The 27,030-nt window shown below is 39.1% G+C and overlaps 1 protein-coding gene across 24 annotated transcripts in view; it reads left to right on the top strand.

Moving 5' to 3' along the window:
• Nucleotides 1-27,030, top strand: part of SYNE1 (spectrin repeat containing nuclear envelope protein 1) — a 447,744-nt gene that overhangs the window by 209,403 nt on the left and 211,311 nt on the right. For 22 of the 24 annotated variants that reach the window (XM_026505077.4, XM_026505081.4, XM_026505085.4 and 19 more), the window contains 13 exons: nucleotides 64-269; nucleotides 1,214-1,369; nucleotides 4,766-5,057; nucleotides 6,107-6,279; nucleotides 8,563-8,872; nucleotides 10,259-10,423; nucleotides 13,962-14,318; nucleotides 18,214-18,350; nucleotides 18,558-18,735; nucleotides 19,550-19,732; nucleotides 23,610-23,753; nucleotides 24,081-24,236; nucleotides 25,746-25,910. In XM_026505077.4, the coding sequence (XP_026360862.3) occupies nucleotides 64-269; nucleotides 1,214-1,369; nucleotides 4,766-5,057; nucleotides 6,107-6,279; nucleotides 8,563-8,872; nucleotides 10,259-10,423; nucleotides 13,962-14,318; nucleotides 18,214-18,350; nucleotides 18,558-18,735; nucleotides 19,550-19,732; nucleotides 23,610-23,753; nucleotides 24,081-24,236; nucleotides 25,746-25,910 (2,622 nt within the window). The remainder of the gene's footprint in view (nucleotides 1-63; nucleotides 270-1,213; nucleotides 1,370-4,765; nucleotides 5,058-6,106; nucleotides 6,280-8,562; nucleotides 8,873-10,258; nucleotides 10,424-13,961; nucleotides 14,319-18,213; nucleotides 18,351-18,557; nucleotides 18,736-19,549; nucleotides 19,733-23,609; nucleotides 23,754-24,080; nucleotides 24,237-25,745; nucleotides 25,911-27,030) is intronic. The other 2 variants (XM_057310951.1, XM_057310952.1) reach the window with 1 other exon arrangement.

Consider the following 27,030-nt stretch of genomic DNA (forward strand, 5'->3'; position numbering starts at 1 on the left):
TCCCATGCTCCAGGGTCCCTGACTAACAGCAAATACTTTATTTACCTCAATTTCTTGAAACAGAACATTCTGGACTCAATCAGTGATGGGCAGAGCAAGCTTGATGCCGTGACTCAAGAAGGACAAACATTGTATGCACATGTGTCTAAACAAATTGTCAGCAGCATTCAGGAACAAATTACAAAGGCTAATGAAGAATTTCAAGCATTTCTGAAACAATGCCTTAAAGACAAGCAGGCTCTTCAAGACTGTGCTTTAGAACTTGGGAGGTAGGTTGTTTTGATAAGTGTAGACTTCATCACACACAGAATATGTTTTCAAAGACTTTGAGAAAAGAGCCACTGTGAATAAACAAACACTATTTGAAAGTACAGGTTCATACTAGGATAATAAGTAATCGCTTGGACTCTTATGGGACTATTTGGCTTTATTTTCTATATAGAAAACATAAGGAATTATATTCACTTGTTACTGTAAATGGCATACATGCATGTATTCTTGTCTATTTGCTTAATTCAAAATCTGAGAGCTTTGATATCCGGGTTTTAGATTATCCAAGTCTTTTCTTTGCTCCTACTTCCGTTGGGTTGGAGTGATGGCAGAAAGCACTGGCCTAATTTCTATGAATGAAGATTCCAATCAGGAAGCTATGTCAACAGGGGTGAATATAAAATTAGAAGGAAAAAAATAGGGGGAAAAAGATGTCAGTGTAATCAAAATGCCTTTCTGGTCACATAGTAATTTGCTTTACTCTTGTCCAGGTTTCTTATAGAACTTATGTTGTTTTGAAACTCAGAGTCCTTGTGCTCTTGTGCCATATTTGAATCTCCATAAAATACAAAGACACAAAGATGACCCCTTCTTTTCCCAGGGCTTCCATGGCCCTATTTCATCTATTGGCCCCAATTCAGAGTCCCTGTAGTAAGATACAAAGTTAAGTACACATTGACATGGGGATGTAATCTTGCTGATAATTACCAGCTGATTACCAGGAAATCAATTCAGCAAGATAGGATCTGAAGAGAAATTTACATGATTTTTCATTTTGTTACTGAAATAAGTGATAATTTGGATGGGCTTATTGTTAGGTTTTCTTCCATACTTGAAAATTCATGAGATTTTAATTGCCATAGACATTGTGACCTCAGATATTAGAATTTATTTATTGTAATGAGTGCAGAAGAATTTCTACAAAGTATTTTCTTTTCTGTAGCTTTGAGGATCAGCATAGAAAACTGAACTTATGGATCCATGAAATGTATGAAAGGTTAAGTACAGAAAACTTAGGAGAGAGTAAACAGCACATTCCTGAGAAGAAGAATGAAGTCCATAAAGTTGAAATGTTTCTAGGAGAACTACTGGCTGCAAGGTATGGTGCTGAAATGAAGTCGGTCCTTTCCCTACTAACAGGTTTTTGTTTGTCCGGTTGGTTGGTTATTTGGTTTGATTGTTAATTCGTTGGTTGGTAGGTTGGTTAGTTAGTGGTGGTTGTATATGTTTCTTCTTTTTTTTTATAATAATTTTTTATTATGTTATGTTAGTCACCATACAGTATATCCCTAGTTTTTGATGTAAAGTTCCATGATTCATTACTTGCATAAAGCACCCAGTGCGCCATGCAATACATGCCCTCCTTAATACCCATCACCAGCCTATCCCAATCCCCCACCCCCCTTCCCCTCTGAAGCCCTCAGTTTGTTTCCCAGAGTCCAATGGTTCATTCCCCCTTCTGCTTACCCCCCTTCCTTCTTCCCTTTCTTCTCCTACCAATCTTCCTATTTCTTATGTTCCATAAATGAGTGAAACCATATGATAATTGTCTTTCTCTGCTTGACTTATTTCACTTAGCATTATCTCCTCCAGTCCCGTCCACGTTGCCGCAAATGTTGTGAAATCGTTCTTTTTGATGGCTGAGTAATATTCCATTGTATATATGCATATGTTTCTGTCCCTAAATGTCTAGAATACAGATGATTATGCAGTGTTCTCAATGGCAGAGTGGTATTCTAGAGAGAACATAGGGATGGAAATGAGGAGCTGTCTGCATTTACCTCCCTTTACTCAACAAATTGGACAGGCCATTCATTTCCTGTATTTCTTGATATTAGCCTGTAAGCATTATGCTGCTAAGTAATACCATACTTTCTTCTTAAAGGTTATTATAAGGATAGAAGGCCCTTATAAAGGTACTCTTCACTTAGGGAAATAATGCTATAGGTCACGTTTCCACATAGTCTTCACACACTTCAGCATCTAGTTCCATTTTCAATCCACCCCCATCCTCACCAGATTCTTAGTAAATCAAAAGGTATGGTCATTAAGTCTGACTATCCTGGAGGTTCCTCTTCTCCACTGCAGTATTCGTCTCTTCATTGTTTCCCGACTGAGCAAACATTTCTGGCTCCTGGCCCAGGCAAAGTTCTCTGGGCTGTGCTTTTGACTCATTCCACCAGCTTCAGGGCTTTGCTCCCTAAATTCATAATCCAGTGGGCATTGTCACTTGCTTTGTTGGTACTTGGAGTACAGCTTGACCCAAAACCTCTAATCTATCCTCTGAAGGAGCAGACACACTCGTGTGTGAAGCAGCAGAGGCTAGCACCCAGCCTGTTTGACCACGCAAATCAGCAACACTGATCAATTCAAGTCTAATTCTGATCACATTCATTCCTTGTTTCTGCTGAGTCTTCTTTTGGGTCAAACATGCCAAGTATGCCTTGCCTTAAAAAACAAACATGCAAACAAATACACAAACATGACCCGTATTGATAGCTCTTATTGGTGTGCGAGTTTGATGACTCTTGTAAAATTTCCCTGCAATGCTTCAGTCCCATCTCTGTGAGCCCTTCCCAAGGGGTAAACTCTTTGTTGACTCTATATATGCCAGCCCCGGACAGTGAGTTTCTCAAGGCCAGGGATCTTTAGGTCTTTATCATTGTTATAGTCGCAATGTTTGATATAGTGCCAGAAAAAGAAAATATTTGCTGAATTAATAGGATAACAGTGTTATTTTAACTATATAGCTTTCTGAAAATCGCACTGCATTTTATTTGCTTTTTAAATCTTGACTCCGGTCTAGATACAATGTAACATGGCCAGACCTACTTCTCTCTTTCTTCCAAACTTCTAAAATGACTTTACATATTCATCTTGAGCTGTTACTTTCTGATATTCCAGGATCAGATGGTAAGAGTCCTTAAGTGTGCTTGCTCCCAGGCTCTTCGTAACTGGTTACTTCTTGAGACAATCTTAAGGGACTCTGCGGCTCATCCAACTTCTCCAGCTGAGTCACCTGACCTCTCACTTGCTGGCCACCTGATCCTCACAGCCCCCCTGGACTTTTCATCATAATATTTCAAGTATTCAACTATCTTGGGGGGATGCCTTTTTTTAAAGTACCCCAGATTTGAGAATTATTGAACTTTTTTTTTTTTTAAAGATTTTATTTATTCAACAGAGAGAGAGACAGCCAGCGAGAGAGGGAACACAAGCAGGGGGAGTGGGAGAGGAAGACGCAGGCTCATAGCAGAAGAGCCTGATGTGGGGCTCGATCCCATAACGCCGGGATCACGCCCTGAGCCGAAGGCAGATGCTTAACCGCTGTGCCACCCAGGCGCCCCGAGAATTATTGAACTTTTATCATCCATTAACAGTTCTTACAGTAACAAGTGATATACATTGTCCTGAATTATTTAACTCACATTGTTGCTTAAGTCAAATTCTTGTCTTACCAGATTATAAGAAATGTAATCTATTGTGGATGCAATATTATGTAAATAATATATCTCCCAGAAGGCCACAGGATGCTATGTCCTTGGTAGCGGCTCCGAAAAAAATGACAGACCTTGTAAGAGATAAAGTTTGTATTCTTTTTCTGGTACTCACAAGAATTCATGTTCGTACATCTGCACTCTCCTTTCTGGTATCTTGGGGAGTTCCTGCTAGACAAGCTAATCGGAGTTCAGAACTCTGCAAAACAAGAGGAAGCCAACCCAGCCACATATGACTACACTTTCCTTGCACCTAATTAACATAACTCCAAACTGAGATGGGCCAAGTACCCAAGATACAACAAGGAAACCCATCAGCACTCATATAATGGCCTTTTGATAGAAACTGGGTTTTTTTTTTTGCACTTTATTCTTTTGTGTTGGGTCCTGGGGATATGAGATGAATGTGATAAGCCTGACTTCTAGAAGGTGAAAGCCTGTGGACTGAGACAGGGTGTTTGAGGCAAGACAGGGGCAGAGGGCAGACAGGGGAGGAGCCCTGTACTCTCCTCCCTCTTGGGGTCAGCTCAGTGCTGCCTGGGGAGGTGATCCTGCACTGGGCTTTGAAGGACCAACTAGGAAGGAAGCAGAGGAGAATTGATGGGTTTTCACAAAGGAGGAATCCCCATGTATACACCAAAAAGCAGAGGATTTGAGGACATTTCAGGGTTAGAGCATTTAGCTGGAACAGAGATGTTAAGAGATGAGGCTGGAGAAGCAGCCCTGGGCCATTTCTGAGGTGAATTTCTCATAATACAGGGGCCAGGATCTAGGCACAGCATAGATGGAATGAAATTCCCTGATGTATATGGACTGCATTCACAGAAGTCATAGAGAATGCAGAGCCAGCCCTGTGAAAGTCCCCGGCATCTTCATTTTAAAGGCACGTCAGCTATGAGCTCTTGTCTGGCGACTTCTCCAGGATCAACAATCACTCGTCACTCTGCTGTGCTCCAGAATGTCAGAATTCAATGTTTTTTTTTTTCTGTTTTCTTTAGAGAATCTCTGGATAAGCTTTCCACCAGAGGGCAGCTTCTCAGTGAAGAAGGCCACGGTGCTGGGAAAGAAGGACGCCTGTGTGCCCAGCTCCTCACGAACTACCAGAACTTACTCAGAATGACCAAAGAGAGACTGCGGAGCTGCCAGGTGGCCCTGCAGGAGCACGAGGCCTTGGAGGAAGCCCTGCAGAGCATGTGGTCCTGGGTGAAAGGCATTCAAGACAGACTGGCTGCTGCAGAGAGCACCATTGGAAGCAAAGACACCTTGGAAAAGCGGCTGTTACAAATACAGGTAGGCCCGCCAGACACTAACAACTTCTGAACACCAATTTGCTTAGGTTCACAAACGTTTGAGTTGGGTCCCAGTTCTGTGAGCCTCTAAATGAAGATTTGGGGGCACAATGCAGAAAAGATGATGTTGGCAAAAGGAATATGGAGGGCCCCTGTTTCCCCTTTGTAAGGGAACATTTTTGTTTCAATAGCTTTAAAATAATTTTTAATGTCACTTAGTAAGTATTCAGCAAACGTTGTGGAATACTTAACTCTATTCCAAGCACTATGCACACTGTTGGGAAAATAGACCTTGAAATTAGTGCTGGCTTTCTAGGTGTTCACAGTCCAGTGGGAGATACTAACCTGTAAATTGTAACTTGCAGTACCCCATGTAGTCGGGGGTCGTGACTGAAGCAAAACACAGGGAGGTCACCAACCCAGACTGCAGTCAGTGAAGGGGACCTTGGAAGATAGAAGTTAGCCAGGCAGTGGTGATAGGGGACTGTTAGGTTTTTGACAAGTGTGCCTTCATTTTCAAAATAATTTATTTTTACTTTGAAACCAACATTCAATTAATGTACAATTTCTAGGTTAGTGGCCCTGAGTTTCCTGAGAATTTAAATTGGAGTTAATCCTTGGCTCCCAGATTCCTGATATCTAATATTCAAATAAAGTACCATATCGCAATAGGGTGCAGAGTTTGTTGTTGTGTTTTCATTTTGTTGTTGCTGTGTTTTCATTTTAAAGTGAGTAAGGTAGGGCTGCCTAGGCGGCTCAAACGGTTAAAGCATCTGCCGTCAGCTCAGATGAGGATCTCAGAATCCTGGGATCAAGACCTGCATGGGGCTCCCTGCTCAGCGGGGAGCCTGCTTCCCCCTCTTCCTCTGCCTTTCCCTCTCACTCATGCTCGCTTTTGCCTCTCAAATAAATAAAATCTTTAAAAAAATAAATAAAAATAAAGTGAGTAAGGTATTCCCTACCTTGATTCTCATGCGAAACATAAGAGTTCCTAAAAATATGAGAAGCTTTTAATATTCCTACTGACCTGTATTCACTGTTCCTTCATAGGATATACTCCTGATGAAAGGTGAAGGAGAAGTTAAGTTGAATATGGCCATTGGCAAAGGGGAACAGGCCTTGAGAAGTAGCAACAAGCAAGGCCAGAAGGTGATTCAGACTCAGCTACAGACCCTTAAAGATGTGTGGGCTGACATCATGAGCTCCTCTGTCCATGCTCAGAGGTACGGAGACTATTTTCAGTGTTTATTTGTCTAAATAAAACCCAGTGGATTAGTGAAGTGGTGAAGCAGTGCTGAGAGTGTCCTGTGGTAGAGTTACCAAGCGTGTTATTTTGGTAGTTGTATGCTTGCTTGTGTTCGCCTAGATTGTATTTTCTGTAATGGCAAAGATAGTTTTGTTCGTTTGCTTGTTTTGTGCACGCATGTGTGTGGGTGTGTAATATTTTCATCTCCCATAATGTTTCTCATGGCATCTTGTACCCAACATGGGCCAGTAAGATACCTCCTTTCAGTTCATCAAAGCAAGTCTTTAAAAACTTTTCCCTTTTTAGAGGAACATACAGGAAATTAATTTGTTAGCAACTATTGAGCTTAAGTATGAATGTCTTTCTCAGCCAGAAGTCATGTCACCCACAGTGGGGCTGTGGAAATGTATGTAGGGTTTTTGATTGTCATGGTGGTGGGTGCATCCCTGGCTTATAGTGACTGTAGCCAGGAGAGCCTAGGTCCTGCAGTGCCTGGGGGCATTCTCACCTAGCCAACAGTCCGCCTGCCCAGGATGCCCCAGTGCCCCTGCTGAGAAGCCCTGCACCAGCCGCTGATGAGCAGGGAGAGAAGCTACTGAGTTACACCAGGTGGTGTTGTTGCTGTTACATTTAGGAGTCGTGATTTCTACCTTCCTCTCTTTTCCAAGTATCCACAAGTAATCTGGCCGGCTGGTTAGATAAATGACCTGCAGTGAGAATGATACTAAATTACCTTCCAGAAGCCATATTCTGAAGGTTATATATAGTGTTAGGTCACTGGAGAAATGTGTGCTTAGTAATAAGTAAATGAATAGCATATAAATAGATGAAGATAAGATTAAAGTTCGTCACAAAACTAAACAAAACAACACTGCAATTCCCACTCCAATGTAAACAGTGAAGCATGGTTATGACTAAAATTTTGGAAGCTTTGTTTTGTTTTGTTTCCTTTAAATATGGAACATAAGTGGTGACTCCCAAAGTCAGCAGGACTTTAAATCTCAGTAATAACTCATAGTGGTCCGCAAAGAAAAAAAAAATCAGACTCCATGGTTGTGATAGTGTGGACCGCTGGAGCGTGAACTAACCCTCCGGTGCTTGGCGGTGGGCCAGCTCCAGTAAAAGTGAGTAGCAATGTGGGTGAATCGTTTTCGGATGTTGGAATAAAATGTTAAATACAAGAAGCAGATTCAAATCCTTGATTCTGCCTTTTCAGCAAGAAATTACATTTGACAACCACATATTGAGTAGTAGCAATTCTCCAGTTATTGAGCTAAAGTGACAAATCAAAACAAAGTACTTCTTGCTAAGTGCTCAGAGGCTAGGGTAGCGTGCGTTCTCAAACACTGAGTTGGATTGTGTCACTAAGGTAGTGCGGGACTGTAGGATGATGCAGGGCCTGGAGATGCTTCTGGAGAGGTGAGATTGATTTGCACTTTCTGGAAAATTCTTTGAGGAAAGAATAGCACTTTAAAGCACTTATGTTGAGGTTTCTATTTTTGCAAAAGGAACAATTTGAGGAGATGCTGGGAGTATGTTTACCACAGATTTAACTCCAGGATCATAGGAATTATATGCATGGGATTCTCGGAATGGTCACTGAAGATGAGTTTAGAATAGTTTGTAAAGCTAAGTAATGGAAGCTTTTTAAAGATGCCAGTCTGGAGGGCCTTTTACTTGACAACCTGGAGAGCTGTTTACTTGACTATTACTTATATGACTTACAGTAAGCGTTTTTCCTTCATGTGTTCAACTCAGGAGCACTAAACACTGTGCATAAATATCCTTAAGTGAAAATCAATCTAAGGATATTACTTACTTAGAAAAAAATACCTTAAATTTTGAATTCTAGTTAATAAATAGTTATCAACTGATTTGAATAAGGTAAACTGAGTCCAAGAAAAATAAGAATATATATATATATATAAAATAAAATTTAATCAGTGCCCCAATGCTGATGTTTTAACAACAAAACACATAACTTTGTCTATTTATTTAGATCAATTAGCACTTGGAAGGCAAACCTCTAGATGCCTATATGACTATAATATCTTAACTTCATATTCAACATAGATATATTTTCACTTGAAGAAACTGTTGTGGGTTGGAGACGTAGTGTTTCTCCCTGCACTTAAAAGCAGTGTTTTCATCACAGAGTAGCTTTCAGAAAAACAGCTTACATGGATGCAGTGCCCTCATACTTGGTTTCAGTAGAGATGTCAAGATAACTTATTTTTGTAATATGTGACATTAATTCTAGCACTTTGGAGTCTGTGATTAGCAAATGGAATGACTATCTAGAGTGGAAAAACCAGTTGGAGCAGTGGATGGAATCAGTGGATCAAAAAGTAGAGCATCCCTTGCAACCGCAGCCGGGTCTGAAGGAGAAGTTTTCCCTTCTGGACCACTTCCAGTCCATTGTGTCGGAGGCAGAAGGTCACGCCGGAGCCCTGCAGAGTCTCGCCTCAAAATCCAGGGAGCTCTCCCAGAAGACAAAGGATGAATCTTTCAAGGAAACAGCTCAAGAGGAACTGAGAACTCAGTTTAATGATATAGTCACTGTTTCCAAGGTTAGTGTTTTATATTGAAGAAAAAACTTCAAGGTTCAGGTAAAGAATATACTAGAGGTTCAGGGCGCCTGGGTGTCTCAGTCGGTTAAGCATCTGACTCTTGGTTTTTGGCTCAGGTCATGATCTCAGGGTTGTGAGATAGAGCCCTATATTGGGCCCCACACTGGGTATGGAGCCTACTTAAGATTCTCTCCCTCTCCCTCTGCCCCTCCCTCTCTCTGTCTCTCTAATAAAAAAAAAAAAAAAAAAAAAAAAGAATATACTATGGGTTGAATCACAGGACCTGGCTGCTCTTAAAGTATTTGTACGTTTAGTGAACAGTTATTACAAGAAGTTCGTACTCGCCTATGAATGCCCGTGAATCCTTATCTTTCTGCAGTCTTGGGATTATTTTTTATTGTTTGTTTTTTATCTTTCTCCACTTAGGATGTTGGTCAGTTCATTTCTTTTCTTTGTAAGATTGAGCCTCAAATGTCAGTATTTGTAGTTTTTTCTTTTGTTGTCATTTGTTGTATTTGTTGTATTAAATGCAAGTCTATTTACTTCTCAGATTTCTGTCATGTACAATGTATTTTGTGCGTTTCTCACTGCAGTATAAACTGCCTTTTCCTGTTCTTATTCTCCAGATATAGGCTCCTTTATGTAATATCAAAATTGTTTTTAGTTCCCTCTCTGAATCTTTACTTTCCCCCATGATTTTTCTTTTGTGTGCTTGTGACAATGTCTTTTTCTTGGTTTTCCTTTTAGGAACTCTCTGTGTTAGTAATACTATAATTTTTAACTTATGTATTAGTTTATCTTAATTTTTATTTTGATAATGGTTAAGCTGTATGACTCTAGAGTCAAAAAGACCTAAATGTGAACTCTGGCTTTGTCCCTTCTTTGTATGTCTGGCTTTGGACATGTTACTTAACCTCTGTAACATCTGTAAATGCCCTTTCCAACAATACAGTGTTAATCATAGTATCTATATCACAGGAATTTGGGGGGAGTAAATGAGAAAATGCATTTAAAGTGCTGAGCAGAATACTATACATAGTAATTGCACTGTGATAATACAGTAATAATACACTGTATTATTGCCTGAATTATAAGAATAGTTATTATAATAATTATTATTAAGTGGATTATTAGTGAGGGATGTTAGTAAATATTCATTCAGCATAGATTTTTGTTCTAACCTACACTAAAGTAAATCTAAAGGAAAATGGTTGTTTCCTCAAAGCCTTTCAGTCTAATTAAGATTTGATGTTTTCATGTTAAGATGTAAACAGAAAGTTCAATAATAGGAATGAAATCTTCTGAAATCATTAAGAGACCTGTTGTTTTGTCTGATTTCATATTCTCAATAATGCCTGTTAAAGTAGGCTTTTCTTTGTCTACTAGGAGAAAATGAGGAAAGTAGAAGAGATTGTGAAAGATCACCTCATGTACTTAGATGCAGTCCAGGAATTCACGGATTGGCTCCATTCAGCGAAGGAGGAGCTTCACCGGTGGTCGGATATGTCTGGAGACTCGTCAGCCACCCAGAAGAAATTGTCTAAAATCAAGGTGAGATATTATAACTTCTTCGTTTCATTGGTTCTTGAGTAGGACATACCTGTGATGAAGATACCATGGATGAGATTTGTTATTTAAAATGTTTCCTATTTTCTATTTGTTGATGTTTATTACCTTGCACCTCACAAATTATAAACATAAGCAAAGGGGGAAAAAAGGAATTCAAACACTTTACACTTGTGAGCAAAATGGAACATTGTCTGTGTAGACTTCACATGCAAATGTGCTTATGGCCATAGTCCAGGAGACTACAAAATATATGCCAGCTTGGTAGGCTGATGGAACCAGATACTATTTTCCAGCATAGTGATAGAAAAGTTTATAGCACGACTTAGTTAAATGTATTTGAGCAATAACTTGGAAAGGTCATGCTAGATGTTCTATTCTGCTTCCCTAGCCAACAGTACAAGAACGTAATGGAAGACAGTGCTTTAAAAGACATTAAAATTATCACCTAGTTTACTCCTCACAAGGGCAACTTAAAAAATAGAAATCACATACCTGAGGGAGCTGGAACAAGTATATTTCTACTTATTTGAATATTATATTGCAATAATCCCCCCATGAAAATAATACATTTTAATCTAAAAATTAAGCAATGATGAAATCCTTAATGATTTAGTTGTGGATGAGGAAATGTTGGGAATAAATAGTGTAATTGTGGTCAGGACTTTAAGATTCACACCATGTTCTGATCCCTGGACATCAGAGTGTAAAAATCCTAAAAATACTAAGGGATGATAACCATAATAACTACATTTTGAGAATTTATTTTATTATTATTATTATTGTCTTCTAAATGCCTAGAAAGTATTATTTAAATCTTATAATGACCATGTAGGTTTTAAAGGAGATAATCACATAAAACACCTTTTGAAATTCTTATTTTCTGTGTGATTCTTTAAAATATTTCTTTGATACGTTTTTCTCTCACTAATATTTTATTCGTCCATCCGTTTATCCATTTATTCAGCCAGGGTTGTACATTCCCTCAAGGAACCTGCAGTAGATTTGGGAACAATGATGCACAAACTGATGTATGTTTATAAAACATACATTAAATGTAATGACAGCTCACTCTACTTTTAGAGCTGAGGCTCTGGAGTCAGCCCCCGATGTTGTATTCTGCCTCTGCTGCTTTCCTAGCTGTGTTGGGCAAGTCACTTCATGTCCTCAAACTTCATCCCCTTAACTGGTAAATTAGTAACAATAGTACCTGCCTCACTGAGAGGTTTGAGGACTAAATTAGATCATGCACGTAAAACATTTAGCATTATGCTTGACACATGGAATATGCTCAATAAGAAAATTGGTAGATTTGGCAAATGAGTGATTTAATTAGCTATGGAAAGACAGTGTGGGAAAAGTCAAGAGTGATGGTCTAGACCTTATGCTCTTTTTTTGAAATACTTTATAAAATACTTCCAAAAATATGGGAAATGTGGGAGAAAGAGCTGGCAGAAAGAAATTGGAATTTGGGAAAGAGAAAGTGAAGTCCATGTCAGGCCTTACTGGAGGCTGGTGCATGGGTGAGGAGGAAACTTGGAGGAAATAAATGAGCCTCTCTTCTGTCTTTCAGTGTCGTCCCTCCCCACCCCAAAGAGCAACCACCAGGAATAGGCAACTTAGAAGCCAAATATGTGTGTGTATAAGGGTGTGCATGTGCATATGAAATTTTTAAATGGTTAAATCCAAAACAAGGAAATACATATACAAGTCATTTCAAAACACTTCACAGTGATGACATTCTTGGGGCTCCTGGATGGCTCAGTCAGTTAAGCATCCTACTCTTGTTTTCGACTCAGGTCATGATCTCATGGGTTATGGCACTGAGCCCCACGTCCGGCTCTGTGCTCAGTGTGGACTCTGCTGGAGATTCTCTCTCTCTCCTTCTCCCTCGGCCCCTCCCGTCCCCACCCTGTGTGCACATGCACGCACTCTCTTTCTCTCTCTCAAAAAAATAAATAAATAAAATCTTTTTAAAAAATGATGACATTCTTATTCAAAATCTGGTTCAGTGTAATTAGTGATTGCAAATATTGAAATGTCCCATTTTCATGCCAAAGAAAACTGAGATAATGCATTAGAGAGTATTTTGGGAAACTGTTTTTGGACTATTGATACCCTCTTAACTCCAGATTTGAAATCAGTCATAAAGGCAAATTGTATGTATTTAAATCCAATAATTAGACATAGCTCTTTCTAAAAAGCCATATATATATATATATATATATATATTTTATTTTATTTTATTTTTTTTAACCAAGGAACTACTTACTATATACACCGGTAAACCACACAGGTTTTTAGAATCCTGCTGCTGAGGAAAGGATGGGTGTGTATATTAAATGCTAACTGTGTGTAAGATTCATGTGATTTCCCCTCAGACTATGATATAACTAAAAATCTTTAAATGATCTATACTAATATGTGGCTTTTACATATAATTATGAGAAGGTATATTTATTTCAAGCGAATCTGAAGAAATATGAACTATATTTGTAGGTTAGTTAAGACAGATTGTATCTAACATATGCTTCATACTTAATGTTCCTATTTTTTTGTACACTTGTTAATTTGTAATTGATTTTCATCTTGAAATTTTCCCCTAATAATCATCTTTTCCTTCTATTTAATCCAGGACAGAGGTCATAATTTTGTATTAATACTAACAAAATCCTAACTCGACCAATAGATATGTAAATATACAAACACCGGATGATGAACTCAGTGAGAGAAATTTCAGTAGAAGAATGTGTCCTCAGAAGGAAATGCCACTATTTTACCTAATTTGTAATGCATATTTTCATTTTATCTTGCCCTTAAGAGTATTCGTGTGCTTTGAGCCCAAAAGTTAAACCTAAATTGTTAAATTTATGGTGAGTTCCTTTAAAGTAAAAATAATAGCAATAAATAAACCCAGACTAAAAGTTACTTTGAACTTTTGACTCAGTAGTTCTGTGATTTATTCATTTTAGTTACTATAAAAATGTTTATTTAAGGTACTGAAGTGTTTGAAATTGAGTAGGGCTCATTCTTTGGTTGTATGGCTCAGCCGGATTCCTGGTAGCATGGAACTGACTTAAGCCACCATCTTCTGGGAGAAGATGAAATGGAGGGCAGACCCCAAGCAGAGCACAGTTCTGCCGCGGTCCTTGGTCACTCGTCTGTCAAGTCAGGGAGAAACATGGATTTGCATATTTATAGGAGAAACACACCACAGGCGAATGTTTATATCACTGTCAAAACAATTTCACATATTCAAACAATGCCAGATTCAGGGTCCCCGTCTAGTCTGTTCCAGGGTATTGCGGGATCCCGCAGCTCCTTCCGCCCCAAACCTCAGCGCTCATGATGATAACCCTCTGCTGTTCCAACTCAGGGGTGGGCGGATGAATTGATTCCGGTCCTTGTGGCACCCTCGCCAAAACTTCCTCTCAGGACAGGGTCCCCCTCAGCACGCATTTGTAAACTTGCAGCCCAAGTGACTCACAGCCTCCTTGGTTGCCATGACGATGTTCCATTACAGGAGCTGATGGATTCCAGAGAGATTGGTGCAAGCCGCCTAAGCAGAGTGGAGTCGCTGGCTCCGGCAGTGAAACAGAACACAAGTGCCAGTGGGTGTGAGCTCGTGGACGCGGAGATGCAGGCCCTGCGCGCCGACTGGAAGCAGTGGGAAGACAGTGTACTCCAGACGCAGACCAGCTTGGAGAACCTGGTTAGCCAAATGGCCCTTTCGGAGCAGGAGTTCTCGGGCCAGGTGGCTCATCTCGAGCAGGCGCTGGATCAGTTCAGTGCCCTTCTGACAACGTGGGCCCAGCAGTTAGCCCTCCTGGAAGGCAAGCACACGGATCAGGAGATAGTGGAATGCTGGCAGAAAGGACACGTAAGTTGGCTTCCTGTTTTCTGTTGGTGGTTATGCTAACAATTTTGTTTGGTTCTCACTCTTGCTTAAAAAAAAAAAAAAAATGTTTCTAACTAAAAACATGCACCATTCAGACTAAAAAGAAATAAGTATTTACCTAACTGAATTTTCGAATCTGATTTGTTTTCTTTTCTCCTAAGTCAAACTACTGTAAAAACTAAAGATGTGGGGAGAAGGAGTTATGATTTACTGTAGGAAACATGGATTGTTCGTGCAGACATTTTACTTTCATTCTTATGGTGTACGAGTCTGTAATATTGTATTCAGCCATTCAGCCTGAAAACTAGCCTGCGGGTAGAGGCATAAATAGACGGAGAGTCATAGCTGGTTTTCTGCCAGGGAATTATTTCCAACAATTAAATGATTGAAGTTATAGCTTAAAAGAAGCATTTGATAATCTCCTAAAGCACAACTATTAGTTTTCACCCTGATTAGCTCTCCTAGGGGTGGTTTTGACAGCTGTGCTTGAATTAACCCATCAGCATAACTCCTGTGTCATGCTCTCGGGTTGTCTTCCAGACCTTTTTTTTTAAACCAATGGCAGCTCTTTCAGAACATGAATGTAACAAAGCGTGGAAAGGATCGTGAAGAAAGAGCAGAAGCTTAAAATCCTTTCATTTACTGTTAAATGGTATCTTCAAAACACTGTTGTTATTTGCAGTTTTATAACACTCGGAACCATGGATGTCCTTAAAAGGAAGTTTCAGTGAAGTAAACTTCTCTGTTTCTATTTATGTTATAATCATTTCAAAATAGCTTCAGCCAGTGAGAAAGTCATGCAGTATTTCCAACATTGTCTTGTTTTAAATCAGTTATTTCAAATAAATATAGCACATCACAAAATAAAACTTTATTATTATCTCTTTAGGCTATTTTATTTATTATGTTTCTAGCTTTTTTTTTTTTCCTGAAGCCTGCCCTGTCCTTTAGATTCAAACACCAGAATAAAGTGTATAAAGCGATTCTGTAAAAGGAAGACAAGGAAGTTGGTGATTGTTCCATGTGGTCAGTATTACTCTGATAGAAAAAAAAATCAGTTATAATTTTTAAATTCTATTTTGTATCTCTTCCTTTCCCTATCATTAGTAGGAGTGACATTAAAAAAAAAAAGATTTGTTGGTATTTAACTTACATTACTATTCGGAGCGATCATTATTTTTTGCATTGATACTATTAGTAAAAGTTATAAATGAGACCTATAAAAAATCCCCATGATAATGCAAAAGTAAATATGGGCTTTTAGTTTTACTGACGATTGAAAGATGATGGCCCTCTGCTTAGATCTACTTCTAGGTTTGGCTCCAGAGCTCATGCTTTTGATGACAATAGTACATTACCTCTCAATGCTCACCTTTTCTCTTATTTTTGTTAACAGTCTAAGAAAGAAATGGTAATTATGTGATGGGATAGAGGGGTTAGCTAATGCTGGGGGGGCAGGTAATCATCTTGCAATATATGAATGTATCAAATTAGCACACTGTATATCTTAAACTTGTTACAATGCCGTATGTCAATTATATCTCAATCAAAGCTGGTTCATTACAATGAATACATAGGAAAAGTTTTACAAAATAATGAATTTGTTAGGATTCTTACAGCATTGTTTTGCTGTTGGGGAGGGCTTGTTATTGTTGACAGTCATAATAGTCACAAACCTTCACAAGGGTTTACTTTCTCTTTTGCAATTAAGTGATGTGATACCCAAGAAATATTTCAAAATGTAAAAATGGATCATCATCTATAAACTATATAAAGTCATGTTGCAAAAAATGTTTACTGTGTTTGTAAAATTCATCTCTTAATATCTGTTGGGTTATTAGTGTTTGAAATGTAGCCAATTTCTTCACCTTTATAACCTCTAAGGGAAGAAAGTATGCATTCTAGGACTTAACTGAAACAGAAAATATGTAACCTGATGTTTATATAATGAAAGACTCTACTAAAATGCTTTAATTCATGATGAAGTTATGGAAATTTGTTTAGTGTAAAATTTTGGTCCAAAGCTTTTTTTCTTTTGATATCATTTACTTTATAAGTAACTACTTTGAAACTCTGGTGTTTTTTGTTTGTTTGTTTGTTTGCTTTTTTACTTTTTGGTATGTGGTTAAGTTTCTACAGTTCTAAGTTCTTCCTTAAATAAAAGATACAATATAGTATAAAATAGTAGCTACTAGTTTAGCGTCTGGAGTTTCAGAGAGAAACTTTCTAGTTATTATGAATTTTGTAAATAAAAATATCTTAGACTCCTCTAGCCCAGACACTAGGATAAATAAAGAATTTTAAAACCAAGAGAACACCACCCCTCTCTCAGAATCCCAGTCTAGGTGGAAAGGCCAGTGAGTTCAAAGCCAATGGGGATGCTCGATTGTGATGAGCTGATGAGGTGCTGTGTGTCTTCAAGTGAGAAGCCACCACCAAGAGGTGGGAAGGAAGGCAGAGTCCTTAGAGGAGTTGTTATCTGAGCTGAGTCTCGAAGTCTGTTACAAACCGACCAGGTAGGTGAGGTGGAGGAATAGTCCCAGGATCCAAAATTGGCAAGGAACAAGAAAACACGGGAGGGAAAACTGGAGAACGGTTTCAAACTGAGAGGACATCGTGTCATTCCAGAAAGAAATGACCGATGTGCAAACGGAGACTGAGTCGGGTGCAGAGGGAAAGTCACTGAAAGAGAGCTAAGACAGAGCAGACTGCACTTTGTTGTCTCTTGTCTCTTGGCAAGGCCAAGATGTAGCTTAGTTTTCTGATTTAGATCAGTGGGAGGACGGTGGAGCCGTTTACTAGGATGAAGTATGCAGCACAGATCTGACTTGTTGGGAGGTGTGGTTTTCCTACAAATCTAGGCCATGTGTAGATAAAAATCTGAGAACACAAATAGTAACACCAACAGCCACCTGAGTCACTCATCTTCTTCATCACCATCACTTCACTTCATCACTATCCTCAATTTTTTTTCCTGTTGCGATACCATTATTTATATAGTCCCACTTAAATATTTGGGCATTGTTTACCTGCTGTTTTTACTAGTTAGGCGTTTATCAGTGTGCCAGGAATTGTGTGAAGCTCTTGACATTTGTGCTCTTATTTGTTCCTGTGACAATCCCATAGTGTGTAACTCAAGGGATCATGGCCTTGATTTTAGAGATGTACTTGTCAAGTCTCAAAACTTTAGGTTGGGTTAGATATTCACAGGATTGTGATTATTCATGTGTCTTTCTCATCTCTTAAACTGTGAGCTCTTCAAGTACAGGATTCATATCTTCAGTCACTTTGGGAGGATCCTAGAATTCAGAAAAATGGCTAGAACATAGCAGACATTTAGCAAATATTTGGTGACTGTGAATAAAACTATGAAATGAATGGATTACTAGTTAAATCAGATCTGCAGGCTATAAGACATTTTTAGTATGAAAGTTAACTATATATACTATGTAAAATCAATTGCTACATTTATTTTTTAAATCCAAAATAAGTATCACTTTGCTTGGAAATGATTTCTCTTTACCTTGAAACAATATACCTATCTTCCAGTGGCCCAAACTGTTATTAAGCAATTTAGGTTATTTTCTCTTTCCTTTTTCTTGTCCCACTTTGACTTACTTGACCACGTGATCATTTGATTACTTGGTGACACTCGATGCTGGAGTGCCTATCCATGCTTAGAAAAAGATATAAGTAAGCCAAGTGCTGTTATTTGCCGTGAGGAATCCTGAAAATAGGATGCATTTATTTCCTGAATCTATTATGTTGGTTCTTCCCTCACTAATAATTTATAATATGATTTATGCATGTATAGTGTGAGGCTGTGGAAACTACCCAGTTTAAGCGCTTCCTCCTCTGTCTTGCTATTTCCTACTAGGAGATACTGGATGCCCTACAAAAAGCAGAGCCTAAAACAGAGGATCTTAAGTCTCAGCTGAATGAGCTTTGTCGATTTTCCAGAGACCTAAGTACATACAGTGGAAAAGTTTCTGCCTTGATTAAAGAATATAATTGGTGAGCATGAACCTTATTGGTCTGCAAAAAATTTTTATACACATAAGCAGCCAGAAGTGTGTTTATTTTAAGGCATGATAAATTAATCATTAACTGCATTGCTAAATGTGACTGCATACTCTAAGAACTGTTGATTCTATCAAACTTTATTTTAATCTATCTTATCATTTTTTTCCTTCCCTTAAACATTTCAAATCCTGGTGTAAGTCTTTGTTTGCAAGCATCCAAGGGCTGTCAGAATAGAGAACAGATTTTACAACAAAGATTTCGAAGAGCCTTCAAGGATTTCCAGCAGTGGTTGGTTAACGCAAAAATCACTACTGCCAAATGTTTCGATATACCTCAAAATATTAATGAAGTTTCAACAAGTCTTCAGAAAATACAGGTGAGAGTGCCAACAATTACTGCTAATAACAGTGCTTACGTGAATTAAAAAGATGCCTCTTGATCTTTTTATAAGCATATTAAATTCGTGCTTAAGAAACTCAAATTAAAGACAATTATCATATGATTTCACTCATTTATGAAACATAAGAAGTAGGAAGATCGGTAGGAGAAGAAAGGGAAGAAGAAAGGGGGGGAGTAAACAGAAGGGGGAATGAACCATGAGAGACTATGGACTCTGGGAAGCAAACTGAGGGCTTCAGAGGGGAGGGGGTGGGGGGATGGGATAGGCTGGTGATGGGTATTAAGGAGGGCACATATTGCATGGTGCACTGGGTGTTATACGCAAGTAATGAATCATGGAACTTTACATCAAAAACTAGGGATGTACTGTATGGTGACTAACATAATATAATAAAATATTATTATAAAAAAAAAGAAACTCAAATTTCAAATAAATCCCTGCTTGAAACAATTAATTGTGTATGTGAAGAGAAACTAGTCCATTTGTCTAAATGTGTGCCATTTTTATGTATTAATAGGGATGTAGGAACTAATAAAAGCCCTTATATATGACAAGCATTGTTCTGAGCACCCTAACCAGATTTTCTCATTTAATTTTCACAATAACCATATCAGGTACATAAGATTATTTTTCCCAATGTCTAAAAGAGGGTAAAAGAGTCTTAGTCATTTAATATGTGCACTAAAAATCATTTCTTTCTTCTCTTTGATTATATCAAGAAATAAGTAGACAACATATTTTAAAGCACAGAGCATTTTATTATGCCTGATCTTAGCCTTTTTCTTTGTAGGAATTTTTGTCAGAAAGTGAAAATGGACAGCACAAGCTTAACATGATGTTGTCTAAAGGAGAACTTTTGAGTACTCTGTTGACCAAAGAGAAAGCTGATGGCATCCAGGCCAAAGTTGCAACTGCAAAAGAAGATTGGAAAAATTTTCATTCAAATCTCCACCAGAAGGAATCTGCCCTAGAGGTATGACATAGCCAGGCACACGGACACGTTCTCTGTAGTTCGTTGTTGTCAGTCAAAACCACACTTTCAATATATCTAAATACGGTTGCCAATGATTTTGGTCATTCCTCTCTGAATATTAATGGATAACTGGGCAACTATAAGAAACAGCTCAGTTTTTGAAGTAGGAACCTCACTGAGGAATTTGAGAGCTTGCCTGGTAGGGACTGTCATAGGCTTGCACTGTCCCACCAGAAACAGTTGGTTTTTGCGTTTAAACAATATCACTTAATCATTCATTTGAAATCCCTCAAGTTTGGAAGTCATTCTAGGAGAATGAACAGGAATACCCATCTAAGACTATAAAATGCTATGGATGATAAAATATATTATAACTAATGCAGATATAAAGCAGTAGGTTGTATGCAAAGAGCCAATGATTATGCAAATTTCTTTTATCCAGAGACAACATAAGTTGAATTTATTATAATCATAACTCCTGCCATGATGCAATTGTTTTTGTTTTGTTTTTTTCTTGTGAGATCACTTGTTTTTTGTATCAACTCTTAGGGGAAAATTTAGAGGCATGGAGAATAGTTTTTTCCCTTTCAACCAACACTTCATGGCAGGATAGATCCTTTATTTGATTATGATCATAATTAATGCAGATGGAAAAGAATAATAATAGAGAATTAATATCTGGAAAGAGAAAATGTGTGTTCCCTCGATTGTTCCCTAGCCCAAGACTATTGTAATTCTTCTCTGTAATGGTGGCTATTCTTTCATGGCAGGCATCTTCCATTTAATAGAGAGCGGTAACCATTGTGCAGTGCCTAGAAATTGAATCATAACCTTACAGAGATCATTAGTGTAATGTGGCTTGAGCTCTGAAGCATTTATTGTTGAAGGTAGTACATCTAGCATTGATGGCATGATTACCTAGTCCAAGGGATGTCCAGGAGTAAATGGGTAGGTGGAGAATAACCTGACTTTCTGCCGTCCTTATTATCTTCCTTCCCTTTTTTCTCCCCCCTGTCCTACCTTCATTTCTATTAGGAATGAAATAGAAAACAATATGTGCCAGCTACTATGTTAGGAATGCAAAAGGGTTAGTCTCTTGCCTTTCCTCAGGGAGTTTATTTTCTAGAGAGGGAAATAGTCTATAAAGAGATGATTGCAATATAATACAGATACATTCAGGTTATGGTAGTCACTGAGGACAATCCAAGTAAGTCCACTCGGAGAAATCGAGGAAAGTTACCAGAAAGGTGACATTTTAATTGAACCTTGAAGGCTAAACATTCTTTGAATTTCCAAGATGACCTGCATTTCAGGCAGAAGGAACTGGATGTGCAGGACCAGAGTGTTGTGAGTGTCAACAATGGGGGACTTTGAGAAGTTTGACATCCATGTGGGGTTTTGTGGGAGGAACAACAAAGATAAGATGGGAAATGAAGATTAGGGCAAAAAAGGAAATGTCTTGTATACTAAGCAATTTGATCGTGACTCTTATCAGGTTTTTTTTTTTTTTAATCTGAATCCCTGAACAGCATTTATGTTCCCAATTTTCCCAAGGACGTAACATAACCCATACCATTTTACATGCATAGGAGAGAGGTTAATTCATTACACAGAATGGATGCTTTAGGACACGAGGGCTTAATTCTCTCTCAAAATCCTAGCTGAAAAAGGCTGAGTGAGGATCGTACTGGTCTTCAAGCTGGAGATAAACATGTCAACTCTGACCACAGTGTAGACAAGAATGGGGAAGCTGCGAGACTAGAGAAAGCTTCTCATAATGGTCCAGATGAGAGGGATGAGGGCAGGAACTAGGGAAATGATAATGGATAGAAAATTTATCCCTAAGGTAAAACACGATAGGATTTGGTAGCTAATTCACTGAGGGCCTTGGGGTAGAAGGAGAAGCCGAGTTTCAGTCTAGTTTCTAGTTTGGAAGATGGCATGAATGGTGCTATTATCTGAGACATGAATATGGTAGAAAACGTAGTTTTGGAGGGGATAGCAAAAATTAATTCAATATAATATACGTTCAGTTAGATGGGCCTGAAAGATATTCAGCAGGTAATGCCAGGAAAGTAGCAGTGACCATGAGTACAAAGTCCAACAGAGAGGGTAGAGCTCCAACAGCAATGACAGTGAACATTTAGCAGAGCCAGCACCAGCGTGAGCAGTGAACATGCATCAGTACATGGAATCCTCACAACCATTCTCCAAGGTACAAACACTCTTATTTCTGTGTCGAGGATGAGGATATTAAGGCAAAAGGTGATTGAATAATTTGCCAAGTTTTCACTGCTAGTAAGTGATGGAGACGGGTTCAAACCTAGGCACTCTGGCTTAATATGTTGCATAAATGCAGTTCTATAAATGTGAGGTTTCAGGAGTTTGTAGGTGGTCATCGAAACCTCAGGAGAAATAATTGCAAACGTGCAGAATGAACATTTAATGGGACACCTCTACAGCCCTGTCTACCACAGGAAGTATATGAGAAATGTTAGGAGCTGTTTAATTTAGTGTCAGGCTCTTATTCCTGTTCCCCAGGGCCCCTGCTCACACCCTTTGACTTCACTTCTTACCTGAGGAACCTACCTATCTTGCCTTAGATCTCTAATGCTCTGCTTCTTAGCTCCATTTCTTTGTAGAACTAAATTCCTTATAACGCTCTCCAGTTTGTCATTAGGAGCCCCATGAAACTTCAGTAGCAGAATGATGGAATCACCTTGAATTTATGAATTTATTTAATTTTTCAACAAGTATTTATTGAGCATCTTCCATCTGCCAAGGACTATTCTAAGCTCTGGAGATAATAGCAGATAATAAAACAGAATAGAACCCCTGGCCTCATGAAGCTTAAATTTTAGTAGAATGCACGAAGAATTACCTTGATATCTCACATTTGTGAAGCACTTTTAGTTTTCCAAAGCATTTCTACAGCTTCCCGTGTCCCTAAGAGGTGACCATGGCAGGTATGACTCTCCCACATTGTAGACAATCCGGATCAGATATGGACAGAACCTTGAGCGGTTCTCCCACAGGCTACTGCAGCTCTTACCCCTTAGCTTTTCGGCTAAATTTATAGATTATCTCTTTGACAGTACTACCTCAAGCTCTGATTTAATTTAAATTTAAGTTCAAAAGCCTTTAGTATGTTCACATAGTAACATAAATTTCAAATTCACTTCAGTCTAGCATTTTTATAAGTTAAGAGTGGATATAGACACCTTTGCTAAAGTTAAATGGCACCGTATAAAACTTTATCAAATGCATTTTATAGCTATTAATAGCTACAAAGTATCTATGAATGTAGTCACAGCTTATGTGATAAACACAGAACACTATTTGGTATTTTTTTGTATCTTTATAAATTAGAATAAACAAACTGTTTATTAAAAACATAATAAGCATACAAACCATATGCTATTTCTTGTCCCATCATTAATCAAAATTGACAACATGTTTGTTAATATTTACTTATATTTCTACAAGTTACCAATGGTGAGTCCCAGGCCCTCCCCTCACGGAGCTTGTAAGCTAGGGGTGCCTGCGTGAGGTGAAAACTCACAGTCCAGCCTAGTCTGTGATAAAGCACACAGTGACTGGTATTAACAACAAACGTGACAGAAGTTGAGAAGTGGGTGTGAACTCTGCTGTGGGCTGCATAATGAGGCAAAAACTCCCTTTTGAAAAACTTGTGCCTAAAAGGATGTTCAAAAATTATGCAGGTGCTAGGGTGAAAGAATGTTCTATACATTGGGGACAAGGGAAAAGGGGAGAAGGCCTAGGGGGCCAGACTGTGGTAGGCTTTCAATGCCAAGTGAAGGACTTTGGACTTGGTATTAATTTTTTTTTATCCCTAACGCGATCTAAAACCTCATAGAATCTAAAGATCCAAATGAAGGACTTTGAAGTAAGTGCGGAGCCTGTCCAGGACTGGCTGAGTAAAACGGAGAAGTTGGTGCAGGAAAGCAGCAATCGCCTGTACGATCTTCCCGCCAAGAGGAGGGAGCAGCAGAAGCTCCAGGTACTGAGCTCTCCGCCCTTCTGGAATGTCTTTACCCCTATCCTCTGTACCACCTTGCTTTCAGGCGGACCCTGGAGTTAGGTTATGCTGTCTGGAGATGGACCCTACCCCTTCCTGATTTCTGACAGATTTTATGTTTTCTGCCTTTCCTCTGAGGTGCGATCTGTTTCCGTCCTGTAGTCTAAACCGTGTGTAGCCTGGAAATAACAAAGCCTTCCAGGCACACCCGTTGCTCGCCATGTTTATTTCCGTGTTCTTTGGGCCAAAGCTTCCTCCGCGATGTGCTTTTCCCCAGCCTCTCACTAGTAACTTGCTTGTGCTTTTCAGTCTGTCCTTGAGGAAATAAACTGCTACGAGCCTCAGCTCAACAGGCTAAGAGAGAAAGCTCAGCAGCTGTGGGAAGGACAAGCTGCCAGCAAGAGCTTTATGCACAGAGTGTCGCAGCTGTCTTCTCAGTATCTAGCTCTAAGCAATTTAACGAAGGTAACGCCTGCCATGTGCTCCGTGTGTGTGTGTGTGTGTGTGTGTGTGTGTGTGTGTGTGGTACCGAGGCCAGGTCTGGAGTCTCGGTAGGGTTGTGCGAGCATGTGCTCGGGGTCAGGAATGAGGCGTGTAAGTGTCCTTCCCGGCCTCCAGTCTGAGTCACGCATTGTGCTGCGTCACCTTAACGTGGTTGCCTGAAAAGAAGCAAGGGAGGTTTCAAAGACTAAAGAGACTTCCAGTCTCTATTATTGCACAAAATACTGTCTTCAATACTGAAGTGGTATGTTCCCCAGGGATTTTATCTTGAAGATTCAAAGTGTAAACATAGGCAAAATTCAGAGTTTGGGGTCTAAACACTCTCAGATTAAGTGATTTTAGAAAAACGTGAATGCAAAGCAATTTAAATTTTAGTGGATTGAATATAATGAGTTTGGGATAATTTTTAAAATCATAGTTGTCAAGGATGTGTTGATTGAGAGTTTCATTTCAGGTTCTAGAGTAGAGCTCAAAATCAGCAATGATTCATATAACTGATTAAATATCTTTTCTAACAGCTTAGAAAAAAGTAAATGGGATACCCCATGACCTGATTTAGAATATTCAGCAGGTGTAATGCAGGATCATCTTGAACTTCATGGGGCAGGTCTACCTTGAGCTTTCTGTGGCTTGTAACATTTGTTCCCTATACTTCTCTTTGGCATTTCAGATCTTAGAATGTAGGGAATCTGCTGTAATATGGCTTCACCTATTTTAGTGTGGACTTACTTCTGGTCTGCTAATTTGGGTCCTTGATAAAGCATCATTGAGACAGTTACGCTAGTATAGGTCTTGCAGTAAATAGTCTATGTTTATACCCATTTTTTTCCTTGAATAAGTTACTTCTTTTTTGTCTTTAGAAAATCTGGGATATATCTGAAATTAGAAAGAATTAAGGACATCTTTCTCTTCCTTTGTATTTATTTAGATGTCAAAAATCAGTAGATACTTGAATGCTTTAAGAGCTGTAAACATAGTCGTTAAATCTTCACTTTGTTGGCCATAACCTTTAATTAATAAATAGAATCATATCTGTGATCCCAATTTTAAAAATTTAGGGCTATTACAAAATCTCAGATAGTTGTCTTTTAGAACTGGCTACAAGGTAGGTCACATGGGTACATGGTACCAGTCGAGCCAAATGTGGTGTGGGAAAGGTAGAAACTACTCTGATTCATCTCCCATGTAAGGCATTAGGAAGAAATTTTGCTGATTCCGAAAAAATACAGTTGTCATAAAAAAGAGTAGTGGCTAAAGTGGGAGCAGTAAATTGTAATTGTTCGGCTTTTGACCCAGTTATTCCAAAGACGCTTCCCACATCTGCGATCAATACAGACTTGCAGCGTATTTGTGCAACACAGGAACCTATGCCTGGTTGCTGTTACTTGAAACCAACGGTTAGCTTTACAGTTTGCGCATCTGTAGGCTGTAAAGTGGCACGGACAGCTGGGAAACGATTTCTGTCATTTCCAGGAGAAAGTGTCAAGATTGGATAGAATTGTTGCAGAACACAATCAGTTCTCCCTCGGGATTAAAGAGCTCCAAGACTGGCTGACTGATGCGGTTCACATGCTGGACTCTTACTGCCACCCAACATCTGACAAAAGCGTGCTGGACAGCAGGATGCTCAAGCTTGAGGTGTGCATTTTGTAGAGAAATTGTCTCCAATTTACAGAATTTGTTTTTCTCCAAATGTCTCAAGTTTCTGTCTGTCTGGTGTGATTATGTCACACTCTTTCCACAACAAATCCAAGACTGTTCCTTGGGTGTGACCCTGTTTTCAGAGCCTCCCTGAGTCATTTGACCCCAGACATTTATGTCCACCCATAAATACTTTACAAAATTTAACTAAAATTGCAACCTAATGTGGTTACTTGTTTGATACAAGTTAAGGGGCGAGTTTCAAATTACATCATAGACACATTTATTCTTAGAAAATATTTCGATGAAACTTTTTTATTTTTTATTTTTTTTAAAGATTTTATTTATTTATTCGACAGAGACAGAGACAGCCAGCGAGAGAGGGAACACAAGCAGGGGGAGTGGGAGAGGAAGAAGCAGGCTCATAGCAGAAGAGCCTGATGTGGGGCTCGATCCCAGATCGCCGGGATCACGCCCTGAGCCGAAGGCAGACGCTTAACCGCTGTGCCACCCAGGCGCCCCATTGATGAAACTTTTTTAGAGCAAGACATTTCCCATCTTGGTCAAACTCACTTGTCTGCCTGTCTCCTTCAGTCAATTTTTCTCCCATCCCAGCATATTAGTTCTATTTCACATTTGTGATAAAACAACTATTCTGCATTCACCTGACATTCATATGCGGGTGTCTTATAGGAGATGGGCCCTCTGTCTTGATTTCAAGGATTCAGAAATGAATCAAATGTGGTCATTGTCCTCTAGGACTTCATTGTTGGAGGCTGGAGGCTGACACGGAGAAGACAGTGATAGTGGAGAGGGGTGTGCTTGCGGTGCTGCAGACACAGGGAAGGAAGAGTGGGACGTGTGGGAGGGACTTGGGATTTAGGAGAGCTTTCTCAGAAAGCCTCACCCCCAAACCGAGATTTGAGAACGGTACCAGCAGAAGCAAAAGCCAAAGAAAACAAAATAGCACAGTGTGGGAGAAAGTGCCAGCAGTTCCCTCCTGCCGCAGCACAAAGTGATGGCCTCGTGGGGCTGACGCTGATTCTGTAGCCATTGGCAGTGTCCGGATTAGGGAGCAAGATGAAATTTTGCCTTTTAAGTCGTAACACCAGTTTTA

This window comes from Ursus arctos, unplaced genomic scaffold (assembly GCF_023065955.2).
Source record: "Ursus arctos isolate Adak ecotype North America unplaced genomic scaffold, UrsArc2.0 scaffold_13, whole genome shotgun sequence".
NCBI classification, from domain to species: Eukaryota; Metazoa; Chordata; class Mammalia; order Carnivora; family Ursidae; genus Ursus; species Ursus arctos.